Below are 22,638 nucleotides of genomic sequence, written 5' to 3'. Positions count from 1 at the left end.
AAGGAAATAGTTACTAAAACATTTTTAATGTAGTTTTTAGGGGAATTTCTAAGTAATATTGATTTGTAACTAGCTTATGAATTGTTTACATAATTCTAAAATTTTTGAAGATCTATATTTTACTGTAGTTTAATCAAGATCTCACTGTTAATAGGATTATCAGATTCTAAATTAATGAAGTTTATGTTAATAAGTCCACAAGACATTTTTATCCTGGATAATTTTATCACAGCTTTGAAATTAAACCTGTTCATTTGCTGCTTTTTTAAGATTTATTTATATATTTGAAAGAGTTACATAGAGAGAGGAGGTGGCAGAAAGAGAGAGAGAGAGGTCTTCAATCCACTGGTTCACTCCCTAAATGGCCACAGTGGCTGGAGCTGGGCCGAACCAAAGCAGGAGCCAGGTGCAGGGGCCCAAAGAGTTGGGCCATCCTCTACTGCTTTCCAAGGCCATAGCAGAGAGCTGGATCGGAAGTGGGGCAGCTGGGACTCGAACCAGTGCCCATATAGTATGCTGGCACTTCAGGCTGCAGCTTTACCCACTATGCCACAACGCCGGCCCATCATTTGCATCTTCAAGCTAGACTTCCCAGTGAAATTTCTCAGTATTACATGAAATCTTGTAAAGTGGCTAATTGCACTTTGAGCCTTTAATCAAAGACGTGAAATTTATTGACATATTGTTGGTATAATATTTCCTATTTTTGAAGGTAGATTTTTCTCATGATAAATATCTTACAAACATATTATCAAACATACTGTTTCTTATGTGATTGCTGATACTGTATTTCATAGATGAACCACCAGGTGTTTATTAGACCAGAACTTTAATTTGTCTTGGTTTAGCTTTTCCTTGTTCTCAGTTGTTGATCACACTGATAAAAATGTGAGACTTTTTTTATCTTTAAGGATGATGAGGCCTTTTAATGCTGAGAATTTTGTTTTATACCTTTAAACGTGCATGCCATATACACTTGTTTTTCTCATACACTTTATGCAAGTGTGTGCTTCCGTTTTTTGACTATCTTTGTTACCTTTCAGACCTACTTCTTACCTCCTAGTGTTAGTCAATTTCTTTTTAGTGAACTCCTCAGCATACTACAGATAAATTATACTGTTAGATTATTTGAGAATTTAAGTTTTTTAAAGTCCTAAGATCTTAACCTGTTAGTCTTTCATTGCTTTCATTAATATCTTTAGCTGTAAATGAATTTATGAGTAAATTTAAAAAATGAAGTACACAATCTACTGCTTCCATATTTTACTACCGTTTAGTTGAAATGCTAATATAATATCATGATGAATTTTGAGAAGTTATATTTTGCCAATTATTTTAAAACAGACATGGCCAAAACCTAAATAGTTGTTAATGAAAATGGAGTGTTTTGGAGGGAAGAGAGGTTGTGTTGCAATTTTCATTTGAAGTCTGTTGCATTTCTTTGCAGACATTTCAAATCTCTTCCTTTGAGTTTCTCATGATGGTGGCTTTATAGAACTTTAAAAATAAAATGTGGTCTATTGGTAAAATGAATAGTGGTTAATATTTTTATTAATATGCTTATTTTTATGGTACCTGTTATAACTTTGATTTAGATTATATTTTATTTCGCCGGCACCGCGGCTCACTAGGCTAATCCTCCACCTTGCGGCGCCGGCACACCGGGTTCTAGTCCCGGTCGGGGCACCGATCCTGTCCCGCTTGCCCCTCTTCCAGGCCAGCTCTCTGCTGTGGCCAGGGAGTGCAGTGGAGGATGGCCCAACTGTTTGGGCCCTGCACCCGCATGGGAGTCCAGGAGAAGCACCTGGCTCCTGGCTTCGGATCAGCGCGGTGCGCCAGTTGCAGCGCGCCTACTGCGGCGGCCATTGGAGGGTGAACCAACGGCAAAAGGAAGACCTTTCTCTCTCTCTCTCACTGTCCACTCTGCCTGTCAAATAAATAAATAAATAAATAAATAGATTATATTTTATTTCTACTTGTAACATGTATGTTTTTTTATTTAGTAATTTTTTATCTGCTAGAGTGTTCAGAATACCACAACAAATACTTGTTTAAAAATTAACATTTATACAGTTCACAAATGTACCAGAATAGATTTTATATCATTTTAATGCTTAAAGTAGTTTATGTAATTTTTAACATAAATTTCATATAAAGTTTTGATATCACCGCATTATTAGAAGTCTAACTTTAGAGCTTAATATTCATGGAATGGGAACTGATTTTTATACTAGTGATAGAACTCTATTTTAAATGTACTAATTGCAGAACATTCTTGTATAGACTATATTTTTGCCATAGTGTATTTCCATCAATTTGTCTTTGATGAGGATTACACATGCAGAATTATGGTTTTGTGTAAATTGCTAACTTTGGTCATTAAAATAATTTTTAACAGTTTAAAAGTTAGAAGCATTTTCTGTGTAATGATACTAGTATGTATTTAACCATGCAGATCCTCAGTTTGTGGTCTGCCAGCTAAAGGTGAAGATATATTCCTCCAATTCAGGACCCACACGACGGGAAGACAAGTTCATGTACTTCGAGTTCCCTCAGCCGTTGCCTGTGTGTGGTGACATCAAAGTAGAGTTCTTCCACAAACAGAACAAGATGCTTAAAAAGGTTTGCACTTTTCTTTTATTGGGGTTAAAAGCCGTAGTAGCCATACCTTGAAGAGTAACTTCCAATCTCTTGCTTAAAGGCTTTGGTTAAGCAGAAATCACTCTTTAAAGATAAGTGATAAGATTTATGATATTTATTGAACTATAATTAATTTTCTACAAGATGTGCAGATATAGACATACTAGTAAATAATCATGTTAAAAGGAAAAGACCATATGACATTGTAATATGAGATAAATTTTCCATAACTTAAGTTATGCAAAGAAATTTTGTAAAAATATTAAAGATTATTTACATAGCACATCAGTTATCCTCTTTTAAAGGATAGTTAATTGAGAAGAAATTAGAACGAGACTATAAATTTTTTTAAAGATTTATTTATTTATTTGAAAGGCAGTGTTACAGAGAGGTAGAGGCAGAGAGAAGTCTTCCATCCTATGGTTCATTCCCCAAATGGCTGCAACAGCTCAAAGTGAGACAATCTGAAGCCAGGAGCCAAAATCTTCCTCATGGTCCCCCACACGGATGCAGGGGCCCAAGCACTTGGGCCATCTTCCACTGCTTTCCCAGGCCATAGCAGAAGGCCGGATCGGAAGTGGAACAACCGGGACCTGAACCGGCACCTATATGGGATGCCGGTGCTGGAGGTGGAGGCTTAGCCCACTGCATAACAATGCCAGGCCTGAGGGTGTAAATTTTAAAAATGTTGTTATATGTAAAGACACAGACTCCTTTTCTCCATTTTGGTTTATGTTTCTTGGAAATGGGTTATTGTATGTTTAGTTCCCCAAGATTTAATGAGTGTTTAGTTTTTTGATTAAAGAGAAATAAAAGTATGAATAGGAAGTAATAAGGAGTGAAAAAATGGAGTTTACTTAAATATGCATTTAGAAAGAGCAGTTTGTACTTTATATTCTTTAGAAAAGTTCAAGAGCTTATTGTAAAATAGACTATCTTGTTTAAAATATTAAGTGTGAACATTTAAAGCAGATCTAAGGGGGCCAGCACCATGGCATAGCGGGTAAAACTGCCTCCTGCAGTGCTGGCATTCCATATGGCTCTGGTTCAAGTCCCAGCTTCTCCACTTCCAATTCACCTCTCTGCCATGGCTTGGGAAAGCAGTGGAAGATGACCCAAGTCCTCGGACTCCTGCACCTGCGTTGAAGACCCGGAGGAAGCTCCTGGCTCCTGGCTTTGGATCAGTGCAGCTCTGGCCATTGTGGCCATATGGGACTGAACCAGTGGATGGAAGACATCTCTCTCTGCAACTCTGCCTTTCAAATAAATAAATAAATCCTTTTTTTTTTTTTGGACAGGCAGAGTTAGACAGTGAGAGAGACAGAGAGAAAGGTCTTCCTTCCGTTGGTTCACCCCCCAAATGGCCACTACGGCCAGTGAGTTGTGCTGATCCAAAGCCAGGAGCCAGGTGCTTCCCCCTGGTCTCCCATGTGGGTGCAGGGCCCAAGCACTTGGGCCATCCTCCACTGCCTTCCCTGGCCACAGCAGAGAGCTGGACTGGAAGAGGAGCAACCGGGACAGAATCCAATGCCCCAACCAAGACTAGAACCCGGGCTGCTGCTGCCGCAGGTGGAGGATTAGCCAAGTGAGCCAATGGCACCAGCCAATAAATGCATCTTTTAAAAAAGTAAAATAATAAAGTAGATCTAAATCACACACTTTTCAGAGAATAATGGAAGATATAATAAACACTACTGCCTTTAACTGCCTTGTTAAATATACTAGTTAGCATATTGCCAAATTTTAGAAATTGTCATTATAGGATTTATTTAGTTTCCTTGATTTTTTTTAAGTTTTTCTTTTGAAAGAAAGTAAGTGGTTTCATTAGATACTATTTGGATTTATCAGAATAAATATAATTTCTTTTACCTAGAATCTAAGTAGCTGGAAAAAATCACAAACTGTTAAACTGTTTTTTTTTTTTTTAACCAGAAACTCATTTCTGACTCTTCTATATAAATGGAAACTAAATATATCTTAATAACTGAAAAATTATTCTTGAGAATGAAAGAAGACTGTGTACACATAAAATTTTTATCTTTTGCCTTTAAAAATAGGCATCTGCATCACCATTTCCCTTTAAGAGTTTACTAATTATTTCAGTTATTTTCTATTTTATGCTAATATATGTAAAATTAAAGATAAAACAAAAATATTTATAATAAATTTATGTATCTTGGATTATTTTACATAAATTTACATTTTATATGATTTTTCTCCCCCTGCCTTATTTAAATGTTTGCTGTGATTTAAATAACAATTTTTATATAATCATTACACATAAGGAATACAGATTTTTTTAAATTTAAATATTGCCTTATGTCTCCAAGTAAAATAAAATTATTAATTCAGTGACTTTGCTAAAATGTTTGAAATTTTTAATGAAAAGACTTAAGATTGCCTTGTTAGGTTTTGTTAAAAAAATACAATGAAATTTAAGAGATTGGGGCCGGCACCATGGCTCACTTGGTTAATCCTCCTCCTGCGGCGCTGGCATCCCATATGGGCATCGGGTCCTAGTCCTGGTTGCTCCTCTTCTAGTCTAGCTCTCTGCTGTGGCCCGGGTGGGCAGTGGAGCCCAAGTGGGGAGCACCCACAAGGGAGACTAGGAGGAAGCACCTGACTTCTGGCTTCGGATTAGCGCAGCACCGGCCGTAGCAGCCATTTTGGGGGTGAACCAACAGAAGGAAGACTTTTCTCACGGTCTCTTCATCTCACTGTCTATAGTTCTACCTGTCAAAAAATAAATAAATAAAAAGAAATTTAAGATAGAAGATGCTTAAGAATCTTATCTTCTTGGGGGAAAAAAACAAAATTTGAAAAACATAAGATTTAAGTGGCAATTTAAAGCAGTAGGCTATAATATGTATCAGTTGTCAAATGAGACATGAGCCAGATCTCCATGTTGATCAAGAAAGGTTTGAAATGAAGCACTTCTGTGGATTGTTAAGAAAGCTTCATATTCTTTTTTTTTTTTTTTTTTTAAGATTTATTTATTTTATTTGAAAGGAAGAGACAGAGAGATAGGTCTTCCATCACTTCCCAAATGGCTGCAATGGCTGAAGCTGGGCCCATCCGAAGCCAGGACCCTGGAGCTTCCTCCTCCAATGTGGGTGCAGGGGCCCAAGGACTTGGGCTATCTTCCACTGCATTCCCAGGCCATAGCAAAGAGCTGGATTGAAAGTGGAGCAGCTGGGACTTGAACCAGAGCCCATATGGGATGCCAGCACTGCAGGTGGTGGCTTTATCTGCTACGCCACAGTTATTATTATATTATAATATATATTATAATATATTATTTCTAAGAAGTGATTTTTTTTAGAATAGTCATTTTAGAAGAAAAAGAGATCAGAAGATTCCCTCACCCCTGGCATCTTTTATTCTGAAGGTTTTCAGGCATACATTATCATGTAAGAAACTGATGTTACTGTGTTTGTATTACTGTGAAATAAATCTGCTGTTTAATCAGACAGTTGCACTAACTTTCCAGGAACTTCTGTTAAAATAAATCTTGGATTAGATAGCTGATTGAAATATAAAGAAAATTAAATCATACCTGAGTTTTGTTTATACCTACACATAACTGTAAACATTTCTAAAGCTAATATTAGAGTAGATAAAAGTTATTTTACATAAGACTTTAAGGTAGTTCTTAGATATTATCTAAAATTTGAATAAAAGAAACACAAATGAATTAGAATGTAACAGATAACCTGCAGATTAGCATATAATAGTGGTATTTTTGTTTACCTTTATTAAGAATATCAAATGATGCATAATTTTGTTGACTTCTTGGGGCAGATATTGAATATAGGTGACATGTTTTTCTCCAACAAAAATTTAAAATTAGACATTTCTTTCCTTTTTTTTAGGACAAAATGTTTCACTTTTGGGTAAATACGTTCTTTATACCAGGACCAGAGGAAACCTCAGAAAAAGTAGAAAATGGAAGTCTTTGTGATCAAGAAATTGATAGTATTTGCAGTATAGAACGTGCAGATAACGACAAAGAATATCTAGTACTTACTTTAACAAAAAATGATCTTGATAAAGCAAATAAAGACAAGGCAAACCGATACTTTTCTCCAAATTTTAAGGTCAGTTAATAACCCTTTGTGGAGTCAGTGGTTACATGCATACGTGCCTGTTTTATTCCAGGTGTGCAGATGAAGAACTTGGCTGACTGATTTTCAAATTAAATGATGTATTGTTTAGAAGCAATGTTTATGAAACAATAACCTGAATGTTTCTAATGAAATATCAGGATACATAAAGAGTCAAAGAAGCTGCGTGTTTCCTTCTCCTGTTGTTTGGTGAAATCTGGGACAGAGGTGTGAGAGGGGAGTTAAGTGAATGGGTTATGAAGTAGAAATGGGGGAATTTGTTCTCTACTGCTCACAAATCGGCTTGCTTCTTTCACTCTTTTTTACACTTTTAAAAGACATACTAGGTACTTGCATAATTTAGTGTGGTTCCACCTCCTTTGTTACCTCTATCCATATTCTTTTTTTTGCTCTCTGGGATTTAGTCATAGTGGTCCAGCTTCAGTTCTTGCAAATACTGTTTCTGCCTCTGGTCTTACAGTTCTTTTCCTTCTTCCTGTACCTTTCCACCCTAGCCTTTTCCCTTACCTTCATATAGGCCTTCTCTCTTTTTTTTTTTGTTTTTTTTTTTTGACAGGCAGAGTGGACAGTGAGAGAGAGAGAGAGACAGAGAGAAAGGTCTTCCTTTGCCGTTGGTTCACCCTCTAATGGCCGCCGCGGTAGCGCGCTGCGGCCGGCGCACCGCGCTGTTCCGATGGCAGGAGCCAGGTGCTTATCCTGGTCTCCCATGGGGTGCAGGGCCCAAACACTTGGGCCATCCTCCACTGCACTCCCTGGCCACAGCAGAGAGCTGGCCTGGAAGAGGGGCAAGCGGGACAGGATCGGTGCCCCGACCGGGACTAGAACCCGGTGTGCCGGCGCCGCAAGGCGGAGGATTAGCCTGTTGAGCCACGGCGCCGGCAGGCCTTCTCTCATTGTCCTCCCCTGCTACTTCTTTCTCAAATTCCTCTCTGGTTCCTCATATTATGTGTTAGAATTAATTGGTTTGTTTCATTTTTGTCTGTGATGTATGTGTGTCTTTGAGTGTGTGTACTTCTATTTATAGGCGTGAACTCTTTTTTTTTTTTTTTTGGACAGGCAGAGTGGACAGTGAGAGAGAGAGAGAGAGAAAGGTCTTCCTTTTGCCGTTGGTTCACCCTCCAGTGGCCGCCGCGGCCGGCGCGCTACGGCTGGCGCATCGCACTGATCCAAAGCCAGGAGCCAGGTGCTTCTCCTGGTCTCCCATGGGGTGCAGGGCCCAAGCACTTTAGCCATCCTCCACTGCACTCCCGGGCCACAGCAGAAAGCTTGTCTGGAAGAGGGGCAACTGGGACAGAATCCGGCGCCCTGACCGGGACTAGAACCCAGTGTGCCGGCACAGCAAGGCGGAGGATTAGCCTGTTGAGCCGCGGCGCCAGCCAATAGGCGTGAATTCTTCAGATTAAAATATCTGACTTGTAAACATTCTCAAATAATAGTTCATCATTTTTTTCTTTCCTTTTGCTATTTTTTATTCTATTTGATTTTCATCTTTTTTTTCTCAAAAATTTATTTATTATTTTTTTATTTGAAAATCAGAGTTACAGAAAGGGAGAGACATAGAATCTTTCATCCACTGGTTCACTCTTCCAGTGACTATGAAGCCAGGAGCCAAGAGCTTCTCCCAGGTCTCCCTCATGGGTGGTCATCATCTGATGCTTTTCCCAGGCCATTAGCAGGGACCTGGATCAGAAGTGGAGCAGTCATCTGGCACCCACATAGGATGCTGATGTTGCAGGAGGTTTTAACCCATTACAATTCTGTTCCCTGTCCCCTTCCTTTTAGCATATTTTTTGTTTCCTTTTTGAGTATCCTTATTTTTTTAATTCCATTTTTATAAATGTCATAAACCTAACCATAGCATATAAACATAAAAATATTGCTAGTAATACTTAAAGATGTGTAGGGTTACATGTTTTAAGTTCAAGTAGATAAAATATTAAAAATCTTTGTATCTTAAATTTAAATGTTTAGAAGTTTGTTTTAGAATCCATCAGTTGGGGCCAGCGCTGTGGCACAGTGGGTGAATCCTCTGCCTGCAGTGTCGGCATCCCATGTTGGTGCCAGTTCGTGTCCCAACTGCTCTACTTCTGATCCAGCTCTTTGCTATGGCCTGGAAGAGCAGCAGAAGGTGGCCCTAGTCCTTGGGGCCCTGTGCCTGCGTGGGAGACCTGGAAGAAGCTTCTGGCTCCTGGCTTCTGATCAGTGCAGCTTTGGCCATTGCAGCCATTTGGGGAGTGAACCAGCAGATGGAAGACTTCTTCCCTGTCTGCCTCTGCCTCTTTGTAACTCTGCCTTTCAAATAAACTTTTTTTTTTTTGTACAGGCAGAGTGGACAGTGAGAGAGAGACAGAGAGAAAGGTCTTCCTTTTTCCATTGGTTCACCCCCCAATGGCCGCTGCGGCCGGCGTGCTGCAGCCGGCACACTGCACTGATCCGAAGGCAGGAGCCAGGTGCTTCCTCCTGGTTTCCCACGCGGGTGCAGGGCCCAAGCACTTGGGCCATCCTCCACTGCGCTCCCGGGCCACAGCAGAGAGCTGGACTGGAAGAGGAGCGACCGGGACAGAATCCGGCACCCCAACCGGGACTAGAACCCTGTGTGCCAGCGCCTCAGGCGGAGGATTAGCCTATTGAGCCGCGGCGCTGGCCTCAAATAAATCTTTTAAAATAAATTAACTGGTTAATAAATAAATTTTTTTTAAAAAAGGGATCGATATATTTTCATCACCTTTCCCAAAATTTGCATTTTTCTCAACCATTAACTTTTTGTATTGTTTTTAATTTTTATTAATATATGGGAAACAGATTTCATGTGTTTCATAGGTATAGTTCTAAGATGATAACCATACTTCCCTCCCAATCATTAACTTTTTAAAATTTATTTTGACAGATAGAATTAGACAATGAGAGAGAGAGAGAGTCTTCTGTCTGCTGATTCACTCCCCAAATGGCCGCAGTGGCCGAAGCTGAGCTGATCCAAAGCCAGGAGACTTCCAGGTCTCCCACTTGGGCACAGGGCCCCAAGCACTTGGATTATCTCCCACTGCTTTTCCAGGCTATAAGCAGAGATCTGGATTGGAAGTGGAACAGCAGTGACAGGAAACAGTGCCTATATGGGATGCCGGTGCCACAGGCTTAACTTACTACACCACAGTGCTGGTCCCCCACCCCCAACCATTAACTATGTTTTTTTTAAAAAAAGATTTATTAATTTATTTGAAAGAGTTAAACAGAGAAGGAGAACTAGAGTGGGGAGGGGGTCTTCGATCTGCTGGTTCACTCCCCTATTGGCCTTAATGGCCGGAGCTTTGTTGATCTGAAGCCAGGAGCCAGAAGCTTCTTCTAGGTCTCTCATGTGGGTGTAGGGGCCCAAAGATTTGGGCCGTCTTCCACTGCTTTTCCAGGGCATAGCAGAGAGCTGGATCAGAAGTGGAGAAGCCAGGACTCGAGCTGGTGCTATAGGCGGCAGCTTTACTCACTGTGCCACAGCACCAGCCCCCATTAACTTTTAAAATGTCTTTTTTGCTCTGGTTTTGTAGTTTTCTGTTTTAATACCTCAAGAAGTTTTATATTTCTGATTACAAAAACTATTTTTAGTAAACCAGTGTATTGATACATATAACATGGTAAATGCTGTGAAAAATAAGAGATGAGAGAGAGAGTAGTTTTATTGGTTTCGTTTGTTTTGGCTAGCCTGATTAGAGAAGATCTCACCAAACTGTTGACATTTACGTGGAAGCCCTAATTCAGATGAATGAGATATACCAGTATCAGGGAAAAGAGAGAGGAGAAGATGCAAAAACCTCGAGATAGGAGTAGCTTAATTTATTTGAGAAATGAAAAGTCAGTGACTAAAGGAGAGTAGAAAAGAAAACCAGTCCATGTGTGAAAATATTGAAATATTTTTCAGCACAGAACTGGTGTAATCTAAATTTTATCTTTAAACATTGGCTCTACTCCCATAAAATATGGACAGACAAGGAAAGTATTTGAGAAAAAGGGGCAAGACTTTGGAGATAGCTCAGAGTCTGTTAGAGCAGCTTAGTTTTGGGAGAGTTAGTAATTGTTTGGACATAGAATAGTGATAGTGAAGGTAATACGCTGTCAGATTGGTATGTGTGATATTTTGAAAGTAAAATTACAGGATTTACTGACAAAGTGGATGTTGGTATAAGAAAAGAAGAATTGATAATGACTTTTTTTTTTTTTTTTTTTTTTTTTTTGACAGGCAGAGTGGATAGTGAGAGAGAGAAAGAGAGAAAGGTCTTCCTTTTGCCGTTGGTTCACCCTCCAATGGCCGCTGCGGCCGGCGCATCTCGCTGATCCGAAGCCAGGAGCCAGGTGCTTCTCCTGGTCTCCCATGCGGGTGCAGGGCCCAAGGACTTGGGCCATCCTCCACTGCCTTCCCGGGCCATAGCAGAGAGCTGGCCTGGAAGAGGGGCAACCGGGATAGAATCCGGCACCCCAACCAGGACTAGAACCCCGTGTGCCAGTGCCTCAGGCGGAGGATTAGCCTGTTAAGCCACAGCGCCGGCCATGACTCTTGAACAATAGGAGAGGGTCTATAGTTAGAATGAGCAAGGGATCTGGAGTCAGATTCATTTAAATATCACACATCCATACTTACCAGATATGTGACCTTTTGCAAGTTCCCTAACCGTCCCAGGTCTTGGCTTCTTTTCCTTTAAAATTGAAAAAACTAATATGTGGAGTTGTTTAGATTGATTAGTTTGGCCATACATGTGAAAGCCCTTGGCCCACTGTTTAGACAGTGTATGATGTTAACTTCCCTCTCCTTTCCTTAGGTGAAGTTTTTAGAGCTAATGGATCCTGAGTTTCACTATTGATTAGTATTTTTTATGTTTGTTTAGTATTGTTAGTATGGAAAAATACTCTGAGTTTCAGACAGGTATTAAGAGAAACCATTCTTGGGCCAGGTGGCCTTGTGATTAAGCTGCCAGTTAGGATGCCTGCGTCTAAGAGTGCCTGTGTTCAAGTCCCACCTCTGCTTCCAATTCCATCTTTTTGTTAATGTGCACCCTGGGAGGCAGCAGTAACAGTTCAAGTATTTGGGTCCCTGCCACTTCTGTGGGAGTCTTGGATTGAGTTTGTGGCTTCCAGCTTTGGCCTGGCCCAGTCTTCTTCATCATGGGTATTTGGGGGAGTAAACCAATGGATGGGGGCTCTGTCTGCTTGTCTCTGTCCTTGTTTCTGTACATCTGTCAAATAATATTTTTAAAACAGAAAAATACATTCCTGTGGAACTCAGCTATTTTTGAATTGAATTTTATGATTGAAAATTTACTCTGTGAACTGTTGATCTACATTTCTTTTGTAGAATTACTAATACATGCAGCTTATGTTTCTTAAAGATTAGTATACAAGTATTATTACCCAGTTTATCTTTTCAATACATAGAAAGAAAATGTAGAAAATCTTAGTAGGAAGAGGGCCACTTAAAAGGCACTTGCCTTTTAAAGATCATATTTGTTACAGTACTTAAAAATTAATCTGTTAAAAATATTTTATCTAAATAATTTAAGATTAATCATATTTGTGGGTTTTCATTTTAAAGTTTTCTCTTCTTTCTCTAGGTGAAGCTGTATTTCACAAAAACAGTAGAGGAGCCATCAAATCCAGAGGCTAGCAGTTCAACTTCTGTAACGCCAGATGTTAGTGACAATGAACCTGATCATTATAGATATTCTGACACCACTGACTCTGATCCAGAGAATGAACCTTTTGATGAAGATCAGCATACACAAATTACAAAAGTCTGAATTTTTTTTATCAAGAGGGATAATGCTCCATGAAAACAAACTTGAATAAACTGAAAATGGACCTTTTTTTTTTTAATGGCAATAGGACATTGTGTCAGATTACCAGTTATAGGAACAATTCTCTTTTCCTGACCAATCTTGTTTTACCCTATACATCCACAGGGTTTTGACACTTGTTGTCCAGTTAAAAAAAGGTTGTGTAGCTGTGTCATGTATATACATTTTTGTGTCAAAAGGACATTTAAAATTCAATTAGGATAAATAAAGATGGCACTTTCCCGTTTTATTCCAGTTTTATAAAAAGTGGAGACAGACTGATGTGTACACGTGGAAATTTTTCCTTTTATGTTCTGTCACCAATTTGAAGTGGCTAAAAGAGCTTTGTGACACACAGGTTCACATCCTACCCCTTTGCACTTGTGGCAACAGATAAGTTTGCAGTTGGCTAAGAGAAGTTTCTTAAGGGTTTTGTTAAATTCTAATGCATGTATTCAGGTAAGGGGAATGGAGAGAATGCTTAGAAAGGAATCTTATCTCATGCTGGACTCTGGACCATATACCATCTCCAGCTATTTACACGCACCTTTCTTTAGCATGCTATAGTACTAATCTGGACATTTGAGGATTTGGCCACTGTCACTGCTTGTTGTTTGTGCATTTTTTTAAAAAGCATATTGGTGCTAGAAAAGGCAGCTAGAGGGAGTGAATCTGTTTTGGGGTACAGGAATGAACCTTCTGCAACATCTTAATCCACAATGAAGGGATATAAAAATAATGTGGTTATAGATAAGAAACACAGCAACAATGACTTAACCATATAAATGTGGAGGCTATCAACAAAGAACGGGCTTGAAACATTATAGAAATTGACAATGATTTATTAAATATGTTTTCTCAATTGTAATGACTGCTCCATCTCCTGTGTAATCAAGGCCAGTACTAAAAGTCAGATGCTATTAGTACCTACATCAGTCAACAATTTATACTTACTTTGTTAGTTTTCAATCATATACCTGCTGTGGATGCTTCAAGTGCTGCCTGCAAGCTTCTTTTTTTCTCATTAAATATAAAATATTTTGTAATGCTACACAGGAAATTTCAATTTGAGATTCTACAGTAAGCGGTTTTTTTCTTTAAAGATTTATGATGCACTTATTCAATCCAGTAGCTGTCAGCCGTCCCACCCTTTTGACCTTACACATTCTATTACAATGAGTTTTGCAGTTTTGCACATTTTTTAAATGTCATTAACTGTTAGGGAATTTTACTTGAATACTGAATACATATAATGTTTATATTAAAAAAAGACATTGTGTTAAAAAGGAAATTAGAGTTGCAGTAAATTTCAACACTGCACAAATAATAAGGCATATAATTGTTCAGTAGAAATTGTCCAACATTTGCTTTATTGATTTGCTATTGAAAGAATAGATTTTTTCGGTGTGCAGTGTTGAATCATTTCATAGTGCTAGAGTTGGGACTAGGGCTTCAATTTCTTAAATATCATCATTCATTTGATATTGCCAGACTGCATATGATTTCAAGCAGAGTACAACTACTATTGTGACGGTAATGAGAAGAAACTATGAAAAAGGATATTTTTCCCCAGGAATTTGGTGTCTTTCAAATTATACCTTGACCTTGACATTTGAATATCCAGCCATTGTATTTCTTAATGGTATAAAATCCCATTTTGAATAACTTATTGGTGCTGAAATTGTTCACTAGCTGTGGTCTGACCTAGTTAATTTACAAATACAGATTGCATAGGACCTACTAGAGCAGCATTCATAGAGTTTGATGGTGAATAGATTAGGCAGAACTTCATCTAAAATATTCTTAGTAAATCATATTGACGTATTTTCCATACCTCATCAGTTCCACTCAACCAATAAAATTTTTAAATTTTTAACAAAGCTCTTAGAATTTACATGTTTATATTTAAACATTGATACATAGAGTATTGACTGCTCATAAGTTACATTGGTAAAGTTAGAGACAACCATTCCTAAGATCTCACCATTGAAATTTGTATATCACCTTGTCTTTCATAAGAGCTGAAAATTGTTGACTAAAATGAAAATCAGCTATTCATGTTTTGAAGATATTAATACTGTTATTTGTTACAGTTTTGGGCACAGCATATTAAAATATAACTTGTATTGTTCCAGTATGTAACATGGAGGGCCAGGTCATAAATAATGACATTATAATGGGCTTTTGCACTGTTATTATTTTTCCTTTGGAATGTGAAGGTCTGAATGAGGGTTTTGATTTTGAATGTTTCAGTGTTTTTGAGAAGCCTTGCTTACATTTTATGGTGTAGTCATTGGAAATGGAAAAATGGCATTATATATATATATATATTATATAAATATATATTATACATACTCTCCTTACTTTATTTCAGTTACCATCCCCATAGAATTTGACAAGAATTGCTACGACTGAAAGGTTTTCAAATCCTAATTAAAACTTTATTTATGACAGTATTCATAATTAGTCTGAAATGCATTCTGTAGGTAATCTCTCCCAAGTTTCTGGAATGTTTTCTTAGACTTTTTGGATGTGCAGCAGCTTAAAAATGTCCGAAGTTACTTGAAGGCATCACTTTTAAGAAAGCCTACAGTTAGGCCGTGTACCATCTAAAGTCCTTTGTAGCTCCTCTTGGACATTTTTGCCATAATTATAAAAGGGTAGTTGAATAAATAGCATCACCACTCATTGCTGTGGCACAGGTTATAAACCTAAGTGGAGTTTACCGGCAGCATCAAATGTTTTCAGCTTTAAAAAAATAAAAGTAGGGTACAAGTTACATGTTTAGTTCTAGAAAATTTGTGCAATATGTTCATAACGATGGCTGTGGTTGCCACAAAGTGCCTCGTTTACCTTTAAATACTGTTAATGTGTCATGCATGCAGATGGAAGGGGTGGAACTGTGCACTAAAGTGGGGGCTTTAACTGTAGTGTTTGGCAGAGTTGCCTTCTACCTGCCAGTTCAAAAGTTCAATCTGTCTTCATATAGAATATATATACTAAAAAATTTCAGTCTGTTAAACAGCCTTACTCTGATTCAGCCTCTTCAGATACTCTTGTGCTGTGCAGCAGTGGCTCTGTGTGTAAATGCTATGCACTGAGGATACACAAAAAAAAAAAAAAGAAAAAAAAAAAAGAAAAAAACCAATAATGATGTGTACAGGATAATGCCTCATACCAATCAGATGTCCATTTGTTATTGTGTTTGTTAACAACCCTTTATCTCTTAGTGTTATAAACTCCACTTAAAACTGATTAAAGTCTCATTCTTGTCATTGTGTGGGTGTTTTATTAAATGAGAGTATTTATAAATTGTTTAAATCTATTGAGATTTTTAAATCACGGGCAGCCAAATGTGATTAAGAAATTTTCTATATGTTCATTTTTCTGCTGTCCTTCAAAACCTACTATTAGAAAAGCATGCCCTTTGTCAGCTTGGGAGTAGAGTATTTGTCTACTCATGTTGAAGACATGCACTTTTAGGGTCATAGTTACCACTTAAATTGTTCCAAGCACATTAAATAGCATTTTAACCTTGAAAAAGTTCGAGGTTCTTAGAAAATTTTGCATATTTTTGTTGTATTTAAGCTAGTTGTTTGAAGATTAATCCCCAGAATGGATTTGATACCTCAAATATTAATTTTGTGGCTTCCCCTTTTTTCATAATTCTATACTTTGCCATCAACATGCAGTATGTTTCATCTATTCATTGTGACTTGTGCCATTTAAAAATTGATATTGCAGAATAGTCTAAAGACTTTGTGTACTTGAATTTATTATTCTAATACTCTTGAAAGCTTAAAGACTGTAAGACATAGCAGTTCAGCAAAGCCTAATAGGGTAATAAGTGAAAGTGTAGCTTATGCAAATATTTTGAAAATAAGGCAGACCATTAATATAACTGAAATTCAATGTTATTTCAAAAGTTTACATTTTCTCCATGTGACTTGTTAAAAGTAAAAGTGAGTAATGTGTAATAATATAGAGATGTATAGGGTGTGTACACACTTTTTAGTTTTTAGGTTTCTTAGGTATAAGTATAGTTGAAAACTATACTGAAGATTTCAGGTATGTTGATTTATAAGAAGATATTTGGGTGATGTTTGAAAAATGGGAAATTACTGGCAGTTTTGTTTTATCATGTCCTCACTTCACTGTAATATGAGGTGTCTTGGTTCAGTGAATGCCATCACCATTTCCATTGAGAATTTTAAAATCACCAGTATTGAACATGCAGGCTTCCAAAGGCTTCAAAAAAAAAAAAAAATCAAGACCCTTACATCTGGTTAATTTGCTATTTTCATGAAGCACTTCTGGTTCTTTCATTTTTGCCAGATAATTAGCCACATATATAAAACATAATCATAAATGCCATGTTTATGTAACTTTCAATTAGTGCTCTTGCTAGTGCAGAGGAAAATGTTAGTGGGGGAAAAAAAACTGATATAAGGAAATACCTAAAAACTAGCCAACAAAGTAATGGGGAAAAACACTTAAAAATGAGATTAGAGACTGCTAGCCTAACAGAATTCCATGGCTATGGGAGGCCTAATGTGTAAGTTGTTCATTGGTCTTTTATTTTAGAGCAAATCGTTCTCTTAATGACGACACTATATTTTTTCCCCATCTTTCAAAGAGCTCTTCTGTCAGAATGTAGTTTGCCACTCTGACAAATTCATGTTAGTTCATAGCTTTGCCAAGCGTAATGTGAAGACAGGAAAGAACAAAGTAGTTTCAGTGGTGATAGACTCTGGTTCTTAGGTTAGCTATTTTGAGACTACTCTCTCAACACAAAATAACCCCACATACCCCCGCCACCTGGAGACATATCCATCGTTAGTACTTTAGTGACCATACAATCATTTTTTTCTTTATGTATATATTCTTTAAAAATGAAATTATGTGTGTATTCTCAAAGGCTTTAGCTTAGTATTTCCATCATGTCTCTCTAGAATGTTCCATTGCCTTGGAAAATGGACAGTGATCTGATTATTTCCTAATGCTACAGATACAGGTGCTCTGCACTTATTGAGAGTCCTTTCCAATTCAGTGGGTTAATAATGAATGTTTAGTTATTGGCTTAAAGGTGATAATATGTCAAACAATTACTTTATTTAGCATGACAAGCTTAGCATTGTGGATATTTTTCTTCAAAAACCATTTTAAAATAGAAAGTGTGAACCACTATATTGGTAATGAACTTTATCACCTTTCTGTTTCCCTCATAGATTGGAAAAGAAAGAAGAGCTTTTTCCATTTATATAGTTTGCAAACAGTTGCTCATTTTACAGCAAATTAGTTTAACAACAGCCAACAGCAAAAGGCAAAAAAAAAAAAAAAAAAAAAAAAAGCCAAACCCTATTTCATGAATGGTTCACCTTTTAACTCTGGAGCTTTAGTATTATAATGGGCTTAGAACTTGCAACTCTTTTTCTTGACAATTACTTGAGAAATTTGTTGAAAAAACATTTAGCTGAGGGCAGTCTATGACTTCTAAACCAATGCATTGATATTTTGAAACATTTTTACATATATCAGTGAAGTTAACTACCATCTTTGAGCATTACCACATTTTAAAATAAAAGCTGCATATTTTTAAATGAAGTGTTTAACGAGGATTTATATTTTTTGTTTTTAAAATTAAAATAATTTATATCTTTGTTGTATGTGGGTTCCCATCTGTCCTTATAATGGTTAGTGATTTTGTTTGTGTAGAGTGGAGCAAGTCTAGTGTTCCAGTTTTCCAAGTCTGTTTACTTCAGTAAAATTCTTAAAATGTTTTAGATGTGATTTTCTGTAGCCTATCATTTATTGGCTATTTTTGTGCACCTTTAGGGTTTTCTGCCTACTCTATATGGTTGTCCAAATGATATCCCATGTTTACAAATGCCCTTTCAGTTTCTATTTTGTTGTTCCATTAAATTGCCCTCATGCCCGGATGGGCAGTTGGTAAGTGTGTGCATGTGTGTTTGTGTGTGTACATGTGGTATGTATGAATGAATTAGGTTTTCAAGAGTGCTAGACACCAACTTTAGAGATTAAATAGTCTGATTCAGGCAAGCATTTTTCACTGGAATTTCACAGTTCATTGTAATAAAAATGTTAACCCTGGATGATCTTTGAAACACAGTAGTGAATTCGGATAGTAATGAACTTGTTAGTAGCATCTTGATGTGTGCATTAATGAGTTATTTTTAAGTTGTGCATTAAACCAAAGTTGGCGTATTAGAAATGTTTATATCAAGTTCCATTTGGCTACTGATGGACATAAAAATCGAAATGCCTTCCTATGGAGAGTATTTTTCCTTTAAAAAATTAAAAAGTTTACTATTTTGACTATTTTGTTTTAAACTTTTTATTCACCCAACAAATATTTATCAGGTGTTTGCTATATATATAAAACAGGTGTTTGGAATGCATTAGTGATCAAAACAGACACTCCCCATTCTTTTCAAGAGTTTACACTCCAGTAGAAGAAACAGACTTTACCAAAATAATTAGAAACAGAGATAACATGCTGTGAAATGAGATGCATTTGATAACGTAGTGCTCACCCAATGTTCCATATACTTCCCTAAATTTCCAACCCCTTGGAGTTGAAAGTGACTTGACACTGAAGTAAGGGCCATGCAAAAAAGATCCCCAGTACCACTCAGTTTCACTGCTGCAATGCCTTTCTTGATGGTGCAGCTGTCGTTGAGTTAGTATATGGAGCAGAACTGTCCCAAGTTCTCCCTCACCCCACACTGAACTTGGTATACATTAGCATGAGTAAGAAACTTAATTTACACAAATATTTTGGGACAATTATCACAGCATAACTTACTATATCCTGTCTAATACATGCTTTGGAAAGATCAGGAACGATTTCTTGAGCAATGAAAAGGGTGTGAAGCAAAATGAAAGGAGACGTTTTTAAACAACCTGGTGCAAGAAACTAAATTGCAAGTCATTCAGTAGTCATGGAGCACCTTGTATGTGTCATGCACTGTTCTAGATGGTTGGGATGTTGGGGGATAAATAGCAGATCTCTTCCCTCCTGGAGGTCACAATTTAGCGAAAGAAAACTGACAATAAACCATACAGATACTATCTATAGGATGATAAGTGCTGTAAGGAGAGTGGACGATGTGGAACAGTTAGGGAGATGACTACAGGGTGGAGAGGCAGTATGGAAGGGGTTAATCCAAACAAGACCACACTTGGAAGGTGAGATTTGAACAGATGAAACAGCGGTATTGGAGTTGTCATTCACCTCTTCACATAGCACAGTGCACTCAGAACTTTCTGAAGAATTTAGTCCTCACTTTATACAGCTCTCTATATTGATTCCTGAGATTAACTGGCATTTCTAGAGGGGAGATTTTTAAGAATAATATGACCCCAAAATAGTCACTGTGTTCTAAAACATTTTTTTTAACTGGTTTGGCAAAATATATATCATCTGTTCCTCTTCATTCTCTGGATTGAGTTCATTTTTAAATTTTCAAGTGTGGATGTATGTATATATTTTGAAAATATCACTTTTCAGAAGAAGTAGTTATGTCATAACCTTAAACATTTTTGTAAAGGAAATGTCATTTATGATTTGTTGATGGGAAACAAGTTATAAATTGTGTTATTTGAGAAACTAAGAGAAGGCGTGAGATTTATGGTCTAGTGTTATATATTTTAATTATTAACCTGTAAAAGAAAAGCTCTGGGAAAGATCCCTAACTAAATAGCAAAGGGCTTTTTAAAATTTATTTCACAAAAAGAGAACCCTGGAACTCCAAGAAGTGTAACTTTGTGATCAGGAGGAAAAATATGTAATTAAATTAATTCAATACAGTAGGATTTGCAGTTATTTGACAGGACATTATTTTTGCTAGCTCATCAGTTTCTTCCATTTGAGTAAGCACATAAAATCTCAAGAATTCATGCCTTCCCCTGTAGAGTATTAACTTTTTTTTTTTTTTTTTTGACAGAGTGGATAGTGAGAGAGAGAGAGAGGTCTTCCTTTTTGCCATTGGTTCACCCTCCAATGGCTGCTGCGGCCGGCGCATCGTGCTGATCCGAAGCCAGGAGCCAGGTGCTTCTCCTTGTCTCCCATGCGGGTGCAGGGCCCAAGCACTTGGGCCATCCTCCACTGCCTTCCCGGGCCATAGCAGAGAGCTGGCCTGGAAGAGGGGCAACCAGGATAGAATCCGGTGCCCCGACTAGGACTAGAACCCAGTGTGCCGGCGCCGCAAGGCGGAGGATTAGCCTGTTAAGCCACGGTGCCGGCGAGTATTAACTTTTATAACTCTTCATTTTAAAATAGATTTTAAAAGTTTTTAAAAGACATTTTCCTGGGCAATTTGCATTTTGTTTTTATTTTATGTCTAATAAGGTTTTTTCTTTTGTTTCTTGTCATTTCACTTTCCTTTAGAAAGGATTTAAGCTACCTGAATAAGTTTTCCTAGTGTGATATATTGGATATATCCTTTAGTTTTAGCAGGTAGGGTAAAAATTTACACAGAATGTCTTCCAAACCTGCATCACTTGAATTTGAAAGTACATTCCAGTCGACTTATGAATTGCTCTTTCAAACATTGGAAAATAGGCCTCTAACCTAATTTTCAAGGAAATAGCTCCACTCTCACTGTAGTGTTTACTATTTTTGAAATATCTGAGGGTAGAAATAATTCAGTTATTTGCATGCATGGATTTAAAATTTTTTTGTACCAGAATAATCTTTCCATTTTCCATGAACTGTTTGCAGTCCCCTTGTTTACCCAATTAAATGTGACCTGTACATGTGAAATTTAGCAAAACTGTAAAAATAATCTCTTAAGTATGCCAATACTTCAGGAAAATTTAGAGCTAAAGTAGTCCAAATTCTTGATAATAGAACGTATAGTGACATATGGAAAAGCTATTAGGAAATCATAGTTTATGCTTCTCAATTTTAGCCATGTTTTTGAAATGAGATCTGATTTTCCAATCCTTTTTACCTATAAGGAAGAGACATTTCAGTTTCATGAATACAGAAGAAAATTATGAAGTTCTTAGTTTTATTCAGTATTTCCATGAAGATATACATTGGCAGGAAAGCCCAACATTTTACATGAATATTTTTAACAAGGGAACTACAAGTGATTCTTCAGTTATTGAATACTTTGTTTACTGTGTATGGCCATCATAATTCATATTAATTTATATGACTATTAGTACTATATATTAAATTAATGTTCAAAGGGGAAATATTTAGCGTTTGATGAAAGAATAGGCATGAGGTAAAATTTCCTTCGTCAGACTCAGCGGATGTTATTTCATGTGGTTTGCTGTCTGTGGAGAAGAGTGAAGCCATTGTTTCCATAAAAATCCAGCCAGGGGGCGTGCCTTTAGAGTCGCTGCTTGGGATGCCCATATCCCATGTGGGAGTGCCTGGTTCCACCTGGGTTCCTCTGCGCTCTAATACACCCTGGGAGGCAGCAGATGATCGCTCAAGTACCCACATTGAGTTTCTAGCTCCTGACTTCAGCCTGGCCCATCCCTGGCTGTTGTGGGCAATTGGGAGCAGGGAGGTTAAGAAGGTGGGCGGGGCGAACCAGCAGATGGAAGATTTCTATCTTGTCCCTCTGCCTTTCAAACACAATGAAAATAAATAAAATCTAATAGGGTTAAAACAAAAATATCACTATGAGCATGATATACTGAGGAGAACCTCTATAGAGGCACTTGGGAGCCTGGTGCAATTTTTAAAAAAAATTTTTTTTTATGCAATTTGAATCTCTCTACAAAGTGAAACACAGTTACACTTCAGAAAACCTGAAGGCACATATTTAAAGTTCATAGCGGGGCTGGTACTGTGGCGTAGCAGGTAAAGCCACCACCTGTGGTGCGGGCATCCCATATGCACTCTGGTTCATGACCCCGCTGCTCCACTTCCTATCCAGCTCCCTGCTATGGCCTGGAAAAGCAGAGGAGGATGGCCCAAGTCCTTGGGACCCTGCACCCGCGTGGGAGAACAGGAAAAAGCTCCTGGTACCTGGCTTCGGATTGCGGCAAATTGGGAAGTAAACCATCAGATGGAAGAC

The 22,638-nt window shown here is 37.6% G+C and overlaps 1 protein-coding gene across 4 annotated transcripts in view; it reads left to right on the top strand.

The window, feature by feature from the left end:
• PTEN (phosphatase and tensin homolog) overlaps positions 1-18,913 on the top strand; it is a 101,941-nt gene extending 83,028 nt beyond the window's left edge. For 3 of the 4 annotated variants that reach the window (XM_062214638.1, XM_062214636.1, XM_062214637.1), the window contains 3 exons: positions 2,456-2,622; positions 6,513-6,737; positions 12,356-18,913. In XM_062214638.1, coding sequence (XP_062070622.1) covers positions 2,456-2,622; positions 6,513-6,737; positions 12,356-12,541 — 578 coding nt within the window. In that variant the 3' untranslated portion in view covers positions 12,542-18,913. The remainder of the gene's footprint in view (positions 1-2,455; positions 2,623-6,512; positions 6,738-12,355) is intronic. The other variant, XM_062214639.1, reaches the window with a different exon arrangement.
• Positions 18,914-22,638: the final 3,725 nt, after the last annotated feature.

The sequence above is a fragment of the Lepus europaeus genome, chromosome 17, assembly GCF_033115175.1.
Source record: "Lepus europaeus isolate LE1 chromosome 17, mLepTim1.pri, whole genome shotgun sequence".
Lineage (NCBI taxonomy): Eukaryota > Metazoa > Chordata > Mammalia > Lagomorpha > Leporidae > Lepus > Lepus europaeus.
The sequence above is the reverse complement of the archived record's forward strand: the minus strand, read 5'-3'. Positions and strand labels throughout refer to the sequence as shown.